The following is a 19,332-nucleotide window of genomic DNA, read 5'->3' as shown; positions in this document are numbered from 1 at the left end:
ATAGTCAAAAATCAATTAATTGCCAAAATTAGGTTATCCCATCATACCATCCCCTCCATAAATTTATCAAGCTTAGTCTTGAAGCCAGATATGTCTTTTGCTCTCACTACTCCCCTTGGAAGGCTGTTCCAGAACTTCACTCCACTGATGGTTAGAAACCTTCATCTAATTTCAAGTCTAAACTTCCTGATGACCAGTTTATATCCATTTGTTCTTGAGTCCATATTGGTACTGAGCTTAAATAATTCTTCTCCCTCCCTGGTATTTATCCCTCTGATATATTTATAGAGAGCAATCACATCTCCTCACAACCTTCTTTTGGTTAGGCTAAACAAGCCAAGCTCTTTGAGTCTCCTTTCATAAGACGGGTTTTCCATTCCTCAGATCATCCTAGTAGCTCTTCTCTGTACCTGTTCCAGTTTGAATTCATCCTTCTTAAACATGGGAGACCGGAATTGCACACAATATTCCAGATGAGGTCTCACCAGTGCCTTGTATAACGGTATTAACACCTCCTTATCTCTACTGGAAATACCTTGCCTGATGCATCCCAAGACCCAAGTTTTTTTTCACGGCCATATCACATTGGTGGTTCATAGTCATCCTGTGATCAACCACTACTCCAAGGTCCTTCTCCTCTGTTACTTCCAAGTGACGCGTCCCCAGTTTATAACAAAAATTCTTGTTAATCCCTAAATGCACTTTTCACTATTAAATTTCATCCTATTACTATTACTCCAGTTTACAAGGTCATCTACATCTCTCTATTGGCAATACCTCCCAGCTTTGTGCCATCCACAAACTTTATTAGCACATTCCTGCATTTTGTACCAAGGTCAGTAATAAAAAGATTAAGTAAGATTGGTCCCAAAACTGATCCCTGAGGAACTCCACTAGTAACCTCCTTCCAGCCTGACAGTTCATCTTTCAGTATGACCCGTTGTAGTCTCCCTTTTAACCAGTTCCTTATCCACCTTTCAGTTTTCATATTGATCCCCATCTTTTCCAATTTAGCTAATAATTCCCCATGTGGAAACATATCAAATGCCTTACTGAAATTGAGGTAAACTAGATCCACTCCATTTCCTTTGTCTAAAAAATCTGTTACCTTCTCAAAGAAGGAGATCAGGTTGGTTTGGCATGATCTACCTTTTGTAAAACCATGTTGTATTTTGTCCCAATTACATTTGACCTCAATGACCTTAACAACTTTCTCTTTCAAAAAATTTTCCAAGACCTTACATACTACAGATGTCAAACTAAGATGCCTGTAGTTACCTGTATCACTTTTTTTCCCCTTTCTTAAAAATAGGAACTATGTTAGCAATTCTCCAGTCATATGGTACAATCCCTGAGTTTACAGATTCATTAAAATTTTTGCTAATGGGCTTGCAATTTCATGTGCCAGATCCTTTAATATTATTGGATGAAGATCATCTGGGCCCCCTGATTTTGTCCCATTAAGCTGTTTGAGTTTGGCTTCTACCTCGGATGTGGTAATAGCTACCTCCATATCCTCATTCCCATTTGTTATCCTACCATTATCCCTAAGCTCCTCATTAGCCTCATTAAAAACTGAGGCAAAGTATTTGTTTAGATGTTGGGCCATTCCTAGAATATCCTTAACCTCCATCCATCCTCAGTGTTTAGTGGTCCCACTTCTTCTTTCTTTGTTTTCTTCTTATTTATATGGCTATAGAACCTTTTACTATTGGTTTTAATTCCCTTTGCAAGGTCCAACTCTACATGGCTTTTGGCCTTTCTCATTTTATCCCTACATGTTCTAACCTCAGTAAGGTAGTTTTCCTTGCTGATCCCTCCCATCCTTGTAGGCTTTCTGTTTTTTCTTAATCACCTCTCTGAGATGCTGGCTCATCCAGCTTGGTCTATAACTCCTGCCTATGAATTTTTCCCCCTTTCTTGGGATGTAGGCTTCTGATAATTTCTGCAACTTTGACTTGAAGTAATTCCAGGCCTCCTCCACCTTTAGATCCACAAGTTCTTCAGTCCAATCCACTTCTCTAACTAATTTCCTTAGTTTTTTAAAGTTAGCCCTTTTGAAATAAAAAACCCTAGTCACAGATCTATTTTTGTTTATCCTTCCATTTAGTTTGAACTGAATTAGCTCATGATCGCCGAACCAATGTTGTTCCCTAAAACCATTTCTTCTATGAGGTCCTCACTACTCACCAAAACCAAATCTAAAATAGCATCCCCTCTTGTTTGTTCTTCAACTACTTGGTGAAGGAATCCATCAGCTATTGCATCCAGGAAAATCTGAGCCTATTATTATCACTAGCACTTGTCCTCCAATCTATATCTGGGAAGTTAAAGTCTCCCATGATCACACAATTTCCATTAGTATTTCCTTCATTAAAAACATTAAAGAGATCTCTATCCAGAAAGATGTAATAAGAATGAACCGCCTGCCCCCCACACACACACTGCCTCAAAACTAAATACAAACCCTACGTCTCTGACTGAGTTTTCCCACGAGAACCAGCTCTCACCAGCACCGTCACGTTACACATGTTCTTTAAAAATAATCCCAGTGATAACCTCGCTTTTTCCTGATGGAGGGGAGATGTCTTGTGGAAGGCACTGGGACACCACGGTGTCGGATGACCTTATAATAATCTGAGTCTTCATCATAAATTTGACTGTCAAAGCCACATTTTGAATGAAATTGCCCAGTGTCAAGGTGTAGGTGGAGAAAAGGAGGGGCCAAGGATGGAGCCCTGTGGGGTGCCAATGAAAGATGGAGGGGGGTGAGAGGATGCAGCACATGAAATGCTGACGAGAGAGGTAGGAGGAGAAGCAGGAGAGAACAGACTCCTGAAAGTTGAGGGAAGAAGAGGTTTCAAGAGGAGGAGAGTAGGCAAAGGTGTTAAAGGCAGTGGAGAGGTTGACGAGAGGGAGGACCGAGTACCTGAACTCTGGCTAGGGTGAGGTTAATAAAAACAAAGATGGAAGCTTCAGTGGTGAGGAAGCCAGACTGGACAGGGTGACAAAAGACAGGGATTTGGCCTGCTCTCCTTTTACCCACCATCTGCCTCAGCAATACCATCAACCATCCCATCCTATCTTCTGATCTACCTTGTTCCTAATACCCTTCCATTCCTCATGCTTTTGCCCCTCAAACTCTGGTCCATTTCTTTGGCAATTTATGTGTGATTTATTTGCCCCCATGATAAAAAAACCCTTCTCGTGACTCCACTTGTCTCTCCAACTATCACCCTGTCTCCCCGAGTCCTCTACAACTGCTGTTTAAGAAAGACCTGATTATTAGAGCTGGGCAGATAATAATGAAAAATTCACTCAATGAATGTTGCCTTTTTCACAAATTATCCAAACAATTTTATTTTTTTAAAATATTATTTTTTCTAAATTATTCATTTTGATTGGACACACAGGTCATAGATATTTTGGTTCTGTGAATCGATGAACATAAATATGAGAACCAGATTTCTTGTATGAATGCTCAGGATTATAAATACAAATTTTGCTTTCACAGGAATATTCTGTAACAGTGACTTAAACGCGTTACTTCAACAACATTCCTGTCTGCAAATTCCCTTTGCTAGACTATTTGGAAAGTGCAAAATAAAACACAGTGGAAATAAATTCACTTTAAAATTCTTGAATTTTAGTTGTTTAATTATTCATCCAGCACTATTTCTTATACAGATGCTGCTTTTTAAAATTAACGTACCATTTTACACATTCTGCTGTCAGGAAACAATAAGCTCCATTTTTGGTTCCTCCTAGGGATGTAATTTCACTAAGCATAACCCTAATTATGCACTATTGAGTAACATTTGTCATATTTACAATTTTAAGCAAATACCTTATATTTGGTTTTCAGCTTTGTGGGCAAATTAAAGACAACATTCCTAGTTAAATAAACATGATAATTTCTACTGTATCTCCAGAAATGATACTGCAGTTACTGCCTGACACACAAGCATAAAACCTCTGGAGACATTCCCATTTGTGTGAGTAGTTAGAACTGGTTTTAATATTCAGAGAATCAGAGTACCACAAGTTCATAAAATGAATGGATTAATCTTAGTCGCATGTTTTCTATTTGACTCCGTATACTTAAAATACATATCAAAGTACTAGATGTAGTTTTGAATTGGGGACTTACAACTAACTAACTGCAGAATAATCTATATGCACCGTATGACACTGTCCAAGAGGCTATTTCAATGTTCAGGAAATAGAATTAAAATCTGTCTTCAGAGAGCAATATAGAACATTTCTATTTTCTCCTTTTTAAGGAAGCAACGTCAGAGTAAGCCACAGCATTCGTCTATTTACCTGCTCTGTCAAGCACTGAAGGATCCAAAATGTAAATTAAAGAAACTAGAGTAAGTAACTATTTTTTCTTTTTAAAATCCCCTTATTACTGCTGCTATCCCAGAAATTCTACAACAGTGCAGCTCTTCACCATGGTTGGTACAGTGACCACATAGAATTGTGTAACTTCTGAGGATTGTGTTTAAATTTGCAGTTAATACATGTGGGGTTGGCTTAGTCAGCCTAGTGCTGCAATGACAGTTAACCCAATTACCTTACCCACAGATGAGCCTGAGAGACAGGGGTAAGTAGTGTGGCCAGGGGAAATTTTTGAGATCAGGAAAGACTCAGGAAGTAGGAGAGAGAAGCTAAGGTATTTTAATCCTAGATATTTCTAAGGTGCCTGTCACTAGAGCTGGGTGAAATTTACACGGTGAATAGTTGATTTGGCAAATAAAGCAGTTTCGGGTCAACTGAAACTGTTCACAAATTCAGGTCATATCTGATGAATGGTTTTGACTGAATAAAAATGGGGGGAAAGTTTCCAAAAAAGTCAAAATATTTAGTTTAGACATTTTTGAACCAAAATTTCAAAGTTTGTGTCAAAATGATGTTTTGTTAGGAAAAATTAGCTAAGTTTAATTTTAAAAAAATAGAGTTAAACAAAAACAAAACCTGAAAACTAATAATTTTGTTTAGGGTAGCACAAAACATTTCATTAGAGTCCAAACTAATTTTTTCCTTTGTTTTCATTTAATCGGGAAAAATTGACTTTACTGTTTCAAATGAACCCAGATAAAATATTTATTTCATATTATTGAGCTCAGGCACTGAACCAAATAATAAACTATTTGTCCAGTCCTACCTGTCACCAGGGTATCTAAGCCCTGAACATATCTATTTATTTAACATTTTTGTACCATATTGGATTTCATTTCTCCCTGACTCACAGGTATGGTTTTTTGGGAGGGATTGATTTCTTTCTTTCTCTCTCTCTGCTCCACCCTCAACTCTCTTCCTTCTTCTTTCTCTCTCCTCTTACTACACCATCTCCCTCTCATGCTAGTTGGTCTAGTTATTCCTTAGTCCTGCCTTGAGTCCAGGGGACTGGACTAAATGACCTATTGAGATCCCTTCCAGTCCTACACTCCATGATTCTGTGCTGATCCTGGAGTTGTTCCTGGGAAAGTCTTTAGCAAAGAGATGATCTTGCATTTTGCTTTGACCATGGCCAGGCCAGGACTCAGTCTGATCCCCTCTGACAAGGAGTTCTACTGCAGGGCTCTAGCTGTTGAGAATTCTCTGCCCCAATGCCCAAGAGTCTGAGCCTGGGCTCCTCTAGTTGGATTGTCCCTGTGAGCACAGCTCTTCTGCAGGGTGCTGGTGGATGAGCGGTTTGAGACTATGTCTGTGCTAGAGAACTTTGACCTTACCAGCAGCAGCACATCTTCCTAACACACCTGTAACACTGCACAGCCACGTACTTACAGCGATGCACAAGAGATCACATCACCTTTGGATTTTAATAGAATGCAATGACATATTGTCACCTACCATGTCTCTCTCCACTGATTCAGCACAAGCACTGGCAGAGCAGCTGCAGTGGGGCAATAAATATTCCCAGTGCAATCCGACAATGCCCCGGACAGCTCGGATAGCTCAGAGTACTGGCATCATCGTGACAAGCTGCTCACTGAAGCTAAGCAGACGATTTCATAATGTGGATGAATTAACAAAAGGTGATGCAAAATTAGCAACAGAAAATAGTTTCCAAGTTCCACCCAGCTCTGCTACTTGTACCCCTGCTGCATGCCAGCCCCAGAGCATATGAAGGGAGACTGGCCGGAGACTGTCCCGTCTTTGCTCTGTCTGGCCCCAAACATTTCCCCCACTTCCCCACCCAGGTTAGCAATGCCAGAAATACACTGCAACAACATCTGAATTTCAACTTTAAAACAGAAATCTTGGTTTTATTTGGTCCCTTGAGGATTCTTCTGAAAACCATAAAAGGGAAAAGCAGCAGATAGTGACATTGTCCTGGTGCATGGTGCACGTACATTCGCACACATTGCATGGTGTGTTCACTGCCTCAGCAGCAACTTCCATACTGCTGAGATCTGCAAATAAGAACGCCGAGCAGGATAATGAACTAATGAATTAACAGCCAGACGAGCACTACCCTCTGCACTCCCACACCTCCAAGTAACTCCATGTATTTTCCCGTGGTTCTCCTTGCTCCCATCCTCCCCCCGGGAAGCTGCACGTACCCCAGGGACTCCACAACAGGAGGTGAGGAAGAACTCCGAAGTCTCTGGGCTACATGGAGGAGGGGCCCTGAGTGATATTCTCCCTCTGAGCCCAGAGCACGGTCATCTCAAGCTCCCAAAGAGCTACCTGCAAGGGAACAGCTAGTTGAGCTCCAAAACAAACCACAAAATGAGATCTGAAAACATAACAAAACAATCAAAACAACTGAACAAATGACTAAAATCCAGCCCCTCACGAGCACAGACACCCACAGCTGCTGGTGCTCTTCATGATACATCCTGGCCCTGCAGGCCCACAAGCATCATGGCAGAGGGCAGTGGGAGCTGCTGACCGTATCACATCTTCTGCAAGTGAGAGGATGTTCCATTCACAACATATGTGCAGTTTTTAGGGCAGGACAGAACCATTTAAAGGAGCAATGCCGCAAACTAAAAAACTGAAGTGAGAACATACACTATAAACCATAGATGTTATGCTCCTGGTTCAGGGAGCTGTGTTAAGAAGTGTGGGTCAGATGCAACAAGCCACAGGCCTGCAGCACTTGCAGAGCGTGCTGTTTGTGGACATAGTGCATTGTGTGCATACAAAAGAAAATGGCTAATGTGGCTGCACTGCATCATTGTAGCTTCCCGTTCAGTCACACTGCTGCAAATTGCAACATGGAGTTTTCTAGTGCACATGCCAGATTGGGACCAATTTCTGGCATTGCAAATTAGTACCAGGACTTTGAATTTGGGGGGATGGGGAATGGGAAGCCAGATGAGTTGCTGGAGCATCAGACAGAGTGATATGCTCACTTTGGTCGTTGTAGATTAAGGATTGATCTGCTGCCTTCTGAATGGGATGCTTAGACCATCCCAAGAGAGAGTGAGTTGTGGCAGTCCAACAGAAAGGTGACATAGCCATGGACGACAGTGGCTAAGGACTAGGGAATAGACGTGCGGAAAAGAATTAAATGGAATATCATTTTGTGTTTCCAGGCCCCAATGGCTTAAAGTAATTCCATGTTGGGGGGGAAAAAGTTGGTCTCCAAAAGGGAGGAGGCTATAAATCCACTACAGAAATTCATGGACTCATAGATTGTAAGGCCAGACGGTACCATTACGTCATCTACTCTGACCTCATGTATAACACAGACCATTACATTTCACCCAGTTACCCCTGCACTGAGCCCAGTAACTTGGGTTTAACTAAAGCATCTTCCAGAAAGGCATCCAGTCTTGATCTGAAGACATCAAGAGATGGAGAATCTACCACTTCCCTTGGTAGCTTTGTTCCAATGGTTAACCGCCCTCACTGTTAGAAATTTGTGCCTCATTTCTAATTTAAATTTGTCTGGTTTTAATTTCCCACCACTGGTTCTTGTTATGCCTGTCTCTGATAGACTAAAGAGCCCTGTTGCACCTGTTGCCTGAGTAGAGCTGGGAGATGATTTCTGGTGTGAGTATGAGGCTATTGAGCTGGCTCCAGGAAACCTTCATTACTAGCCATGACAGCCCTTCCCAGTTGTTTAGGTGAAAGGGTGTCAGGAAGCTGGCAGTGTGTCTTTTATTTTACCATTTGACATTTCTCTACCCCAGTTACAAAAAGAAATTGCTATTGTTTGAAACGTATACAGTTCTTCCCCATAACACACCTTCCTTCTCCCTCCCCCACCTCCCTCCTCTCCTGCATTCCCCAGGCCCATAAAACCCCTGTGATGGGGTGTACAACCCACACACCAGCCAAGAAGGGGCTGACAACTTGTAGGTTCAATCAGCCCCACCTTGCTACACCAGGAGTAGGTGACAGGCTAGAGTGAGGGGCTAAAAAGAGAGAACCAAGCTGAGTGGCTGGCTAGCTGGGAAAGGGAGTAGCTCGCTGGCTCTCACTCAGGGTATGTCTACACTACAAGAGTAGTTTGATTTAACTTAGGTCAAATTTGTGGATTCGACCTTATGAATTCGAATTTGTGTATCCACACTAAGGACACTAATTCGACTTTGTGAGTCCACACTAACGGGGCAAGCGTCGACATTGGAAGTGGTGCATTCTGGGCAGCTATCCCACAGTTCCCGCAGTCCCCGCTTCCCATTGGAATGCTGGGTAGAGCCCCCAATGCCTGCTGGGGGAAAATGTGTCGAGGGTGGTTTTGGGTAACTGTCGTCATTCAACCGTCACTCCCGCCCTCTCTCCCTGAAAGCGCCGGCGGGAAATCTGTTACCGCACTTTTCTGGTCAGTGACAGCGCGGACGCCACAGCACTGCGAGCATGGAGCCCGCTGCGATCATCGCTGCACTTATGGCCGTTGTCAACTCCTCGCACCTTATCGTCCACCTCTTCCACAGTCAGCTGCTGAGAAATCGGGCAAGGAGGCTCTGGCAGCATGGTGAGGACATGAAGTGTCAGAGTGGCACAGACCTCTCACAAAGCATGGGATCCCGCGCCTCGGAGATCATGGTGGCAATGGGTCACGTTCATGCTATGGGACGGCGATTTTGGGCCCGGGAAACAAGCACGGACTGGTGGGACCGCATAGTGCTGCAGGTCTGGGATGAATCACAGTGGCTGCGAAACTTCAGGATGCGTAAGGGCACTTTCCTTGAACTGTGTGACTTGCTGGCCCCTGCCCTGAAGCGCCAGGACACCCGGATGCGAGCAGCCCTGAGTGTGCAGAAGCGAGTGGCCATAGCCCTCTGGAAACTTGCCACACCAGACAGCTACCGGTCAGTAGCGAACCACTTTGGCGTGGGCAAATCTACCGTGGGGGTTGCTGTGATGCAAGTAGCCCACGCAATTGTTGACCTACTGCTCTCAAAGGTAGTGACCCTGGGAAACGTCCAGGTCGTCATAGATGGCTTCGCCGCGATGGGATTCCCAAACTGCGGTGGGGCTATAGATGGCACTCACATCCCTATCCTGGGACCGGCCCACCAGGCCAGCGAGTACATTAACCGAAAGGGCTACTTTTCAATGGTGCTGCAAGCACTGGTGGACCATAGGGGATGTTTTACCAACATCTACGTCGGGTGGCCGGGCAAGGTTCATGACGCGTGTGTGTTCAGGAACTCTGGTCTGTTTAGACGCCTGCAGGAAGGTAGTTTCTTCCCGGACCACAAAATAAGTGTTGGGGATGTGGAGATGCCTACAGTGATCCTCGCGGACCCAGCCTACCCGCTAATGCCCTGGCTCATGAAGCCCTATACAGGCGCCCTGGACAGTGACAAGGAGCTCTTCAACTACCAGCTGAGCAAGTGCAGAATGGTGGTGGAGTGTGCTTTCGGACGTCTCAAGGGGAGATGGAGGAGCTTACTGACTCGCTCGGATCTCAGCGAAACCAATATCCCCATTGTTATTGCAGCTTGCTGTGTGCTCCACAATCTCTGTGAGAGAAAGGGGGAGACCTTTATGGCGGGATGGGAGGTTGAGGCAAATCGCCTGGCTGCTGATTACGCTCAGCCAGACACCCGTGCCATTAGAAGAGCCCAGCGGGAAGCGCTGTGCATCCGGGAGGCTTTGAAAGCTAGGTTCCTCAGAGAGCAGGGTAACCTATGACTGTCCAGTCTCTTTACAGAGAAGCTGAACCTGCCCCTGTTTCACTTACTATTCACTTTTTTCAGCGGTTACATACCCCGTTCACCAGGTTTCCCCCCTTCCAACAGACGCTTAAAAATAAAGTTATTGGAACATTTTTAATTAACAAAGTTTTCTTTACTAACGAATTCGCGTTCAAGGGTTCAAACAGGGATGCAGACTGTGGTGGGTACGGTGTGCAGTGATGTACAGACCGCTTCTACACTCGAGGACTGACAGGCTCCTGCTCCTACAGCGGTCTCTGGGGGGAGGACGGTTACAGGAGGGTGTGCAGGAAGGGGTGGGTTTGCAGGAAGGGGTGAGGGGTGTGTGGGAAGGGTGAGTAGCTGTAGGGGGATGATGGCTCTGGCTGGGGCTCAGGGCATCGGAGAGGTTCATGGCTAGGGTGGAAGGGCATGGTAAGGGCAGCCTGCCTTGCCATTTGTGGATGCCAGGCGCTCGGACCCTGGGGCAGCATACACCTCCCAGACTGACCTGGGGCAGCAGACACCTCCCAGAGTGACCCGGGTGCCTAGTGTCTGCACTCTGTGTGTGACGTGCTGTTGATCCTGCCCCCATGTCTGTACCCTGGTAATGGTGGCTGTCCTATGCAATTAACAAACCCCTCCCCCCCCTTCACACAAAGTCTTCTGCAAAGAAACACGACGGAAACAGTAATGAACAGCAAACTATTTTTAATACTCAACTACACAGTTGGGGGATGAAACTGGGATTTGGGATCGGGTGAGCCAGGAAGGGAAGCAATTCTCATACTTTAGGGAATGAGAGCTGTTTGGTACATGAGCGCTGTGCTGGGGTGGAGTGACAGTTTTCACGGGCCCTAGCGCCCCTCCTTCTTGTGATTTTGGGTGAGGGCGGGACAGGACTTTGTGGCGGGGGAGGGCGGTTGCAGATACAGTTCAGGGGGGCTCTCTGCTCCTGCCTGCGGTCCTGCAGAACATCCACAAGGCGCCGGAGCGTATCCGTTTGCTCCCTCATTAGTCCAAGCAGCGTTTGAGTCGCCTGCTGGTCTTCCTGCCACCACCTGTCCTCCCGTTCGCTGTGTGAGCGCTGCTGCTGAGAGAGGGTCTCCCTCCACTGGCTCTGCTGGGCCGCCTCGGCTCTGGAGCAGGCCATCAGTTCAGCGAACATCTCGTCCCGAGTCTTTTTCTTTCGCCGCCTAATCTGCACCAGCCTCTGTGAGGGGGATGCCGGGGCAGTTCGGGAAAGAGCCGCAGCTGTGTGATGGGAAAAAGGAAGTGATTTCCTTGCAAAGATACATGTTTGCGAACACTGAACACAGTCTACTCAGTTTCTGTGAACAAGACCATACAGGGCACCTAATCTCATGTGCTCTCAGGACAAGTTCGAAATTTCGGCATTCGCTTTCATTGCCTGGGGACTTGCACTGGAGATTGGACAAGCGGGGCAGGACAGCAGAATCCGTGTAGCAGCCAGGCCTGGTAAGCCGTAAACTTTAGGCTGCTTAACAGTTAATGGATAGCACTGCCCTCCTGCTGCAGGCAATCTGGAAAGCATAAAGTCTGACCGTGTTCGAGCCCCTCGCGGCTGTCCCAGGGAAAGATCCCTGTATGCTTTTCCTCTGCAGCCTCCACCACGTGGCTGTTAAACGACGGTCATTGTTATGCAAAGGAAAAGTCAAGCATTCACAATAGTAACATTACAGTAATTCCCCTAATTAGATGCAGCAGTCGCCGAGCGAGATCACCCTGAGGTGGGTCACTAGGAGAGACAGAGAGCGCATGCTGCGTGAATCCCTGCACAGACCAGGGCCCTATGCTGCCATGCTGGTGGAGGCAATGCTCCCACTGTACCTCAGGATGGCCTGGCGCGGAAGAGTGTGCTTCCACGGAGCACCCAATAAGGCACCTCTCCCCAGGAACCTCCAGCGGAGGCTTTTCGAGTACCTCTACGAGAGCTTCGTGGAACTGTCCCAAGAGGATTTCTGCTCGATCCCTATATGTATTGACCTTCTTTTCATATAGTTTTTAGTCCTGTTTTTTAAAAAATAAATGTTTACATGTTTATAGCACTTACCGACTGATCCTTCCCCTGATTCAGAGTCCGGGTTAACAGCCGGGGAGGGTTGGTAGGGGATCTCTGTGAGGGTGATGAAGAGATCCTGGCTGTCGGGGAAAGCAGTATTGCAAGTGCTGTCGCCTGCCTCGTCCTCCACAAACCCTTCCTCATCTTCCCCATTGGCGAACATCGCCGAGAATGGCATGCAGTGCCTCGTAGAAGCGGCATGTCTGGGGCTTGGCTCCGGAGCATCCGTTTGCCACTCTGACTTTTTGGTAACCTTGTCTCAGGTCCTTGACTTTCATGCGGCACTGCGTTGCATCCCGGCTGTATCCTCTGAGTGCCATAGCTTTGGAGACCTTCTCGTAGGTCTTTGCGTTCCTTTTTTTGGAGCGCAGCTCCGAAAGCACAGACTCATCACCCCACACAGCGATCAGATCCAAGACTTCCCGGTCAGTCCATGCTGGGGCCCTCTTTCTACTCTGAGATTGCATGGACTCCTCTGCTGGAGAGCTCTGCATCGCTGCCAGTGCTGCTGAGCTCGCCACAATGTCCAACCAGAAATTGAGATTCAAACTGGCCAGACAGGAAAAGGAATTCAAATGTTCCCGGGGCTTTTCCTGCATGGCTGATCAGAACATCTGAGCTCGGACTGCTGTCCAGAGCGTTAACAGAGTGGTGCACTGTGGGATAGCTCCTGGAGCTACTAAGTTCGATTTGCATCCACACCTAGCCTAATTCGACGTAGCCATGTCGAATTTAGCGCTACTCCCCTCGTTGGGGTGGAGTACCGAATTCGAACTAAAGAGCCCTCTAGGTCGAATTAAATGGCTTCCTGGTGTGGACGGGTGCGCGGTTAATTCAAATTAATGCTGCTAAATTCGAATTAAAGTCCTAGTGTAGACCAGGCCTCAGTGAGAGAAACCTGTCTGGAGCCAGGAAGCTGGGTCAGACTGCTGCAGATCAGGGCCTCCTTGAGGGAACAGCAGCCTGAAACAGGGAGGCCAGGTGTGGGTTAAGTAGAAAAGATAGAGCAAATAGAAGGGCTTGGTCCAGCCATAGGCTGGGATGGACAACTCACCCTTTTGGTTTTGTGTTATGTGTGTTGGAACTTGGCTATCCTAGCAGAGGCAGAACTTTGGTGTGAGATTTAACTGGGATGTTAAGTCACCACAGACCGGGTCACATTAGAGGTAGCAGCTGACCATTGAAGATCTTGAAGGGAAACAGAAGCATGGTGAATTGTACCATGGTGGACCACAAGGGGTTGCTGCGAAGGCTGACCCGGCCACAAGCCCTTATTCACCAAACCCCATATGGCTCTGAATTCCCACCAACCCTCTGCAACTCCAGAGTAGCCTTAATTCCCCTCAGCCTTCCTCAAACCGCAGTTGAAACGGACTTCACTTAATCTCCTCTTCACCCTGTTGTCCTACTGCTCTACAGCCTCGTGGCCCCACACCTCATCCAGCTCCCCAGTGGCCTCCATGGCTCCTTCTCTCCTGCACCCTTAGAATTTTGGGTGAGGGTGGTGAGCTTTCCCCTCCCCTCCGTTTTCTTCTGAGGGCAGCTAGCTGGTCCAACCCCCATCCGTGTTTTATAGGGCCTGACATGTGGATCCATTGTGCTCCAGTCCTCTGGGCGCAGGTACCAGGGATCTTCCTTTAGGGAAGTGCTGCTGCCCTTACCCAACTTTTCATCTTCCACTGGCAAAAATGAGGTTGCTTGCTAGGCTCCATCTCTGCTTTTTACAAGCAAAGCTGGTGAGGCGGCGAGGGACTTAATCCCCAACAGTGTTTTCCAGGATCTCAGGTTGTTCCCAGGGTGGTACTACAGGGTCCAGACAGTTTGGGTTTGCACATTTCTCTGATTTCCAATCCTTGTTCAACTGACTTTAAAGTAGAACCTGAATTTGTAATTTCCAGGCTTAGGGATGACAGTTTAGGATTTGTTTTTAAAAACCCAGCATTTTTTAATCTCTTTCTACAAGGCTGGGGGCAGGTCACAGTAACTTCAATGTCAGCATGACAAAGCCTTCTGTCCAGGAACTGTTTATATGTTGGCTGTGAAGGAAGAGTTTGCTACACAATGGAAGCCCAAACACTGAAACCTCAAACTTTGCCAACAACGGCACATGTACGGGGCATCACAGCCACCTTTATCCACAGAGCAAATTCTTGCCGACACCAATCCCAATGTGATCTGTGAAGCTAGGCAAATACACTGCCCTTTTCTACAGCAGACTGAGGGTGACCAGAGGAATATGCATTGATTTCTCACTGCAAAGTAAAGGGAATGGAAAAACTCTGTGTAAAAATAAACAACAGTAGAACCTCAAAGTTACAAACACCAGAGGTATGAACTGACCGGTCAACCACACAACCCATTTGAAGCTGGAAGTATGCTATCAGGCAGAAGCAGAGAAGAAAAAAAGAAGCAGCAGCAAACACATTATGTGACTGTGTGTTAAATGTAATCTACTAAAAAAATGAAGGGAACGTTTTAAAAAATTGACAAGGTAAGGAAACTGTTTCTGTGCTTTTTTCATTTAAATTAAGATGGTTAAAAGCAGCATTTTTCTTCTGCATAGTACAGTTTCAGAGTCAGTTGCTCACTCATAGTAAACTATTAAGTCAGTGTTCAGTGGTAAACTTTTGACAGAACAACCATAACATTTTGTTCAGAGTTACAAACATTTCAGAATTATGAACAACTTCCATTCCCAAGGTGTTCGTAACTCTGAGGATCTACTGTTGTAAAGAGAATTAACTGTAAAAATGGGACCACTTCCTCCTGGCCTTTTGAAGAGCTTTTGAAGAGGAAATTGTGTGATCATGGGAAACTTTAACTTCCCAGATATAGACTGGAGGACAAGTGCTAGTAATAATAATAGGGCTCAGATTTTCCTGGATGCAATAGCTGATGGATTCCTTCACCAAGTAGTTGAAGAACAAACAAGAGGGGATGCCATTTTAGATTTGGTTTTGGTGAGTAGTGAGGACCTCATAGAAGAAATGGTTGTTGGAACAACCTTGGTTTCAGCGATCATGAGCTAATTCAGTTCAAACTAAATGGAAGGATAAACAAAAATAGATCTGTGACTAGGGTTTTTTATTTCAAAAGGGCTAACTTTAAAAAACTAAGGAAATTAGTTAGAGAAGTGGATTGGACTGAAGAACTTGTGGATCTAAAGGTGGAGGAGGCCTGGAGTGACTTCAAGTCAAAGTTGCAGAAATTATCAGAAGCCTGCATCCCAAGAAAGGGGGGAAAATTCATAGGCAGGAGTTATAGACCAAGCTGGATGAGCAAGCATCTCAGAGAGGTGATTAAGAAAAAACAGAAAGCCTACAAGGATGGGAGGGATCAGCAAGGAAAGCTACCTGATTGAGGTCAGAACATGTAGGGATAAAATGAGAAAGGCCAAAAGCCATGTAGAGTTGGACCTTGCAAAGGGAATTAAAACCAATAGTAAAAGGTTCTATAGTCATATAAATAAGAAGAAAACAAAGAAAGAAGAAGTGAGACCACTAAACACTGAGGATGGATGGAGGTTAAGGATATTCTAGGAATGGCCCAACATCTAAACAAATACTTTTCCTTAGGCTTTAATGAGGCTAATGAGGAGCTTAGGGATGACAAATGGGAATGAGGCTATGGAGGTAGATATTACCACATCCGAGGTAGAAGCCAAACTTGAACAGGGGGCTAAAGCAGGGAGCCCAGATAATCTTCATCCAATAATATTAAAAGAACTGGCACATGAAATTGCAAGCTCATTAGCAAGAATTTTAATGAATCTGTAAACTCAGGGTTTGTACCATATGACTGGAGAATTGCTAACATAGTTCCTATTCTTAAGAAAGGGGAAAAAACGTGATCTGGGTAACTACAGGCCTGTTAGTTTGACATCTGTAGTATACAAGGTCTTGGAAAAAATTTTGAAGGAGAAAGTAGTTAAGGATGTTGAGGTCAATGGTAATTGGGACAAAATACAATATGGTTTTACAAAAGGTAGATGGTGCCAAACCAACCTGATCTCCTTTGGGAAAAATTTTTAGACAAAAGAAATGCAGTGGATCCAATTTACCTTGATTTCAGTAAGGCATTTGATATAGTTCCACATGAGGAATTATTAGCTAAATTGGAAAAGATGGGGATCAATATGAAAACTGAAAGGTGGATAAGGAACTGGTTAAAGGGGTGACTACAACGGGTCATACTGAAAGGTGAACTGTCAGGCTGGAAGGAGGTTACTAGTGGAGTTCGTCAGGGATTGGTTTTGAGACCAATCTTATTTAATCTTTTTATTACTGACCTTGGCACAAAAAGTGGGAACGTGCTAATAAAGTTTGTGGATGACACAAAGCTGGGAGCTATAGCCAATACAGAGAAGGACCAGGATATCAAACAGGAAGATCTGGATGACCTTGTAAACTGGAGTAAGAGTAATAGGATGAAATTTAATAGTGAAAAGTGCAAGGTCATGCATTTAAGGATTAATAACAAGAATTTTTGTTATAAACTGGGGACGCGTCACTTGGAAGTAACAGAGGAGGAAAAGGACCTTGGAGTAGTGGTTGATCACAGGATCACTGTTAGCCACCAATGTGATATGGCTGTGAAAAAACCTAATGCAGTCTTGGGATGCATCAGGCAAGGTATTTCCAGTAGAGATAAGGAGGTGTTAGCACTGTTATGCAAGGCACTGGTGAGACCTCATCTGGAATATTGTGTGCAGTTCTGGTCTCCCATGTTTAAGAAGGATGAATTCAAACCGGAACAGGTACAGAGAAGGGCTACTAGGATGATCTGAGGAATGTCTTATGAAAGGAGACTCAAAGAGCTTGGCTTGTTTAGCCTAACTGAGAGAAGGCTGAGGGGAGATATGATTGCTCTCTATAAATGTATCAGAGGGATAAATGCCAGGGAGGGAGAATAATTATTTAAGCTCAGTACCAATGTGGACACAAGAACAAGTGGTTATAAACTGGCCATCAGGAAGTTTAGACTTTAATTAGATGAAGGTTTCCAACTATTTCTGACTATTAGTGGTAAATATACCCAATGGCCTATGATGGGATGTTAGATGGGGTGGGATCTGAGTTACTACAGAGAATTCTTTCCTGGGTGTCTGGCTGGTGAGTCTTGCCCACATGCTCAGGGTTTAGCTGATCACCATATTTGGGGTCAGGAAGGAATTTTCCCCCAGGGCAGAGTGGCAGAGGCCCTGGGGGTTTTTCACCTTCCTCTGTGGCGTGGGGCATGGGTCACTTGCTGGAGGATTCTCTGCACCTTGAAGTCTTTAAACCACAAGTTGAGGAGTTGAATAGCTCAGACATAGGTCAGGACAGTGGTCCCCAACCTTTTCGTCTGGCGGGTGCCAGATGAAGGACCGTGGCGGTGGTGGAGCACCCGCCGAAATGCCGCCGAATTTCTGCGGCATTTTGGCGGTGCCACCTCTTGATAACGTCGCTTGTCGGCGGCAAGTGACGTCATCGAGAGGCGTCGCTCCCAAATTTCTGTGGCATTTTGGCAGCGACGCCTCTTGGTGATGTCACTTGCTGCCGACAAGTGACGTCATCGAGAGGCGTCGCCGCCGAAACACCTCAGAAATTCGGTGGCATTTTGGTGGGTGCTCCACCGCCGTCCAGGACGTGGGCGCATTTAGATGCCCCTGCGGGCGCCATGGTGCCCGCGGGCACCGCATTGGGGACCCCTGGGTCAGGGGGTTGTTACAGGAGTGGGTGGGTGAGATTCTGTGGCCTGTGTTGTTCAGGAGGTCAGATTAGATGATCATAATGGTCCCTTCTGACCTTAAAGTCTATGAGTCTATGAGCTAATGTGTCAAATTGGTTTCAAATGAAACAAAGGTGTTTTTTTTTCTAAAATGTTGGTTGGCATTTCCAAGGGCTTTAATTTGCCCCAAATAGAACATCAAGTCCCTGGGGAAAGGCCCCACTCAGATGGGCATGCAGGCATGAGGGAAAAAATTATCAGGATGGATAGACTAGTAAGTTCAAGACACACTGGGGAGGAATCTCAGAGGAGTCTATACTATCACCTTAGCTTCGTAAAATGTGACACGATGGACCAGTCACATGAGCCTGAAGCTTGTTCACTCTGAGCCAGAATCACTGTTGGTAGGAAAATGACTTTCCATGTAAGGAAATTAAGCTCCATTAACCAAGTGATTCAAAAGGAGGTTTCATCAGCTTTATCCCATGACACCGGGGAATGGAGGTTTTACAACTTGGCCCAGTACCACTCTGGAGGATTGCCAGGCTGTTGTGAGTGGGGCCCAATCACTGGGTGACACCTGCTTCTAAGCCAGGTGAGCCTGGGTGTGGTCTAGTCCCTGTTTCCAGGTCTGGATCTTTGGGGTCATTCCTCAGCCCTCTTGTCTGATGTCCCTCCTTGGAATGTGAGGCGCTGCCTTCCCATTGCCCTAGGCCCTGAAATCAGTGTCTGAGATCTCCCAAGTCCCACCTCCAGTCAGACTCACACCCTGCTCCAGCGCTCCACCTGGGTTGTGGGTTCTCTGGGCTTCTAGCTTGTCACCTTCAGGGATAATGTGGCAGGAAAGCAAGGAACACAGGCTTGGCACAGGGGCTTATTAATCAGAGACTTTGTCTTCAAAGCACTCAGGGGTTACAGGTCTTTGAAAAGCAACAGAAGTCCTGAGATCCCTCCTCCCTGAGTCTTATCAGGCCCTTCCCACAAGTCCGAGGCATGTCAGGGGTTCAGGCTGGGCAGAGTCCCTCTTGCCCTCTCTCGCTACTGTATATCCTGCTTATATGTCATGATGGTCATACCCATCCCCTGAACAGAGCAGCTCTGGGGTCTCTGTCACCTTGCCATGTGACCCACTGGGTTGCCCCTGCACCCTCTCCTAGTCATGCTTTTCCTGCCTGTGGCCCCTCTGTTCCATGGGGGTGGGCCAGAAGTTGAGACAAACACAGGCAATGACTCCAGAGCATAGTCCTGATGGCTTCTCAGTGACAGTCCTTCAACTGCCTGTCAAGCACCTTTCCTGCTCAGGAAATGCTGTTCACTGGCTTGTCCTGGGCAAGTTCAGACATGTGTTCAACAACTAATACAAAATGGGCTTTGTAATTTTGTACGGTCACACACACACACACACACACACACCTCTCTGACACAGGATTTCAA

The 19,332-nt window shown here is 45.8% G+C and overlaps 1 protein-coding gene and 1 long non-coding RNA gene across 2 annotated transcripts in view; one reads left to right on the top strand and one right to left on the bottom strand.

Annotated features, from left to right (window-relative positions):
* LOC120403838 (NACHT, LRR and PYD domains-containing protein 3-like) overlaps positions 1-19,332 on the top strand; it is a 63,428-nt gene that overhangs the window by 11,001 nt on the left and 33,095 nt on the right. Inside the window, exon 5 of the mRNA XM_039535640.1 lies at positions 4,284-4,373. Coding sequence (XP_039391574.1) covers positions 4,284-4,373 — 90 coding nt within the window. The remainder of the gene's footprint in view (positions 1-4,283; positions 4,374-19,332) is intronic.
* Positions 6,245-6,643, bottom strand: LOC120403866. The gene is made up of 2 exons (XR_005597765.1): positions 6,570-6,643; positions 6,245-6,419 (listed from the first exon to the last, which is right to left on the bottom strand). It is a non-coding gene; the product is annotated as an uncharacterized LOC120403866 (long non-coding RNA).

This window comes from Mauremys reevesii, linkage group 4 (genome assembly GCF_016161935.1).
Source record: "Mauremys reevesii isolate NIE-2019 linkage group 4, ASM1616193v1, whole genome shotgun sequence".
Classification (NCBI taxonomy): Eukaryota; Metazoa; Chordata; order Testudines; family Geoemydidae; genus Mauremys; species Mauremys reevesii.
This window is presented reverse-complemented; position numbering and strand designations above follow the sequence as displayed.